Source organism: Phaethon lepturus, unplaced genomic scaffold (assembly GCF_000687285.1).
Source record: "Phaethon lepturus isolate BGI_N335 unplaced genomic scaffold, ASM68728v1 scaffold39292, whole genome shotgun sequence".
Taxonomy (NCBI): Eukaryota; Metazoa; Chordata; class Aves; order Phaethontiformes; family Phaethontidae; genus Phaethon; species Phaethon lepturus.
In genome coordinates, this window is record NW_010524815.1 from 6,081 (window position 1) to 6,734 (window position 654).

The following is a 654-nucleotide window of genomic DNA, read 5'->3' on the forward strand; positions in this document are numbered from 1 at the left end:
CGCCCCCCGTTCTGCCTGGAAGCCAGCAGTTCTGCGGGAGGGGAAAAAAAAAAAAAAAAGAAGAAAAAAAGAAAAGCTGAGATTTCTGGAGTGCAGACAGATGGAAGGAAGAAAACACGGGGTCAGATGCGAGGGCTGCCCAGCTTTTAAAAAACAACGGGTAAAAACATATCCCAGCCTGTGTCTCTTCCCTCAAAGCGATGTCTGCGTGCTGGCCCCCCGGCTCGGATACCCGCAGCGGCTGGCGGCCGCCCTGCCAGCCTCCTCCTGCGGTTTGAAGCCCGGGCCAAGAATTTCCTCGCAAAAAAAATGTGGGCAGCAGCCAAGGGAAACGGGGGGCAAGGGGGACACCTGGGGGACACCCTCCTGCCTTCCCAGCTCTCTGCCCCATCCCTTTTCTGTTTGTCACTGGATTTTTCTTTCCTTCTCTAAGGGATATTTGGGGCTGACCCGCGAGAGGAGCAATTACCCCTTCTCGGGGCAGGGGAAACCGAGGCACACGCAGGACGGCCACCACCTCTTCGCAGGCACGGATGGACGTGAAGCCAAAGCCCATCCCGAGAGCATCCCGGGGCAGGAGCCCTGCAGTTTGCCCCTGGGCTGCTTCCATACCGAAGCCCTTGATAATCGGCGGTCACCGCGCCAGCGGCGGGG

General features: G+C 58.7%; 1 protein-coding gene across 1 annotated transcript in view; it reads right to left on the minus strand.

The window, feature by feature from the left end:
* The window catches only part of LOC104617287 (A disintegrin and metalloproteinase with thrombospondin motifs 8-like), a gene marked incomplete at its 3' end in the record, with an annotated part of 6,133 nt that extends 5,577 nt beyond the window's left edge, over nt 1-556 (minus strand). Inside the window, exon 1 of the mRNA XM_010282558.1 lies at nt 470-556. Coding sequence (XP_010280860.1) covers nt 470-556 — 87 coding nt within the window. The remainder of the gene's footprint in view (nt 1-469) is intronic.
* Nucleotides 557-654: the final 98 nt, after the last annotated feature.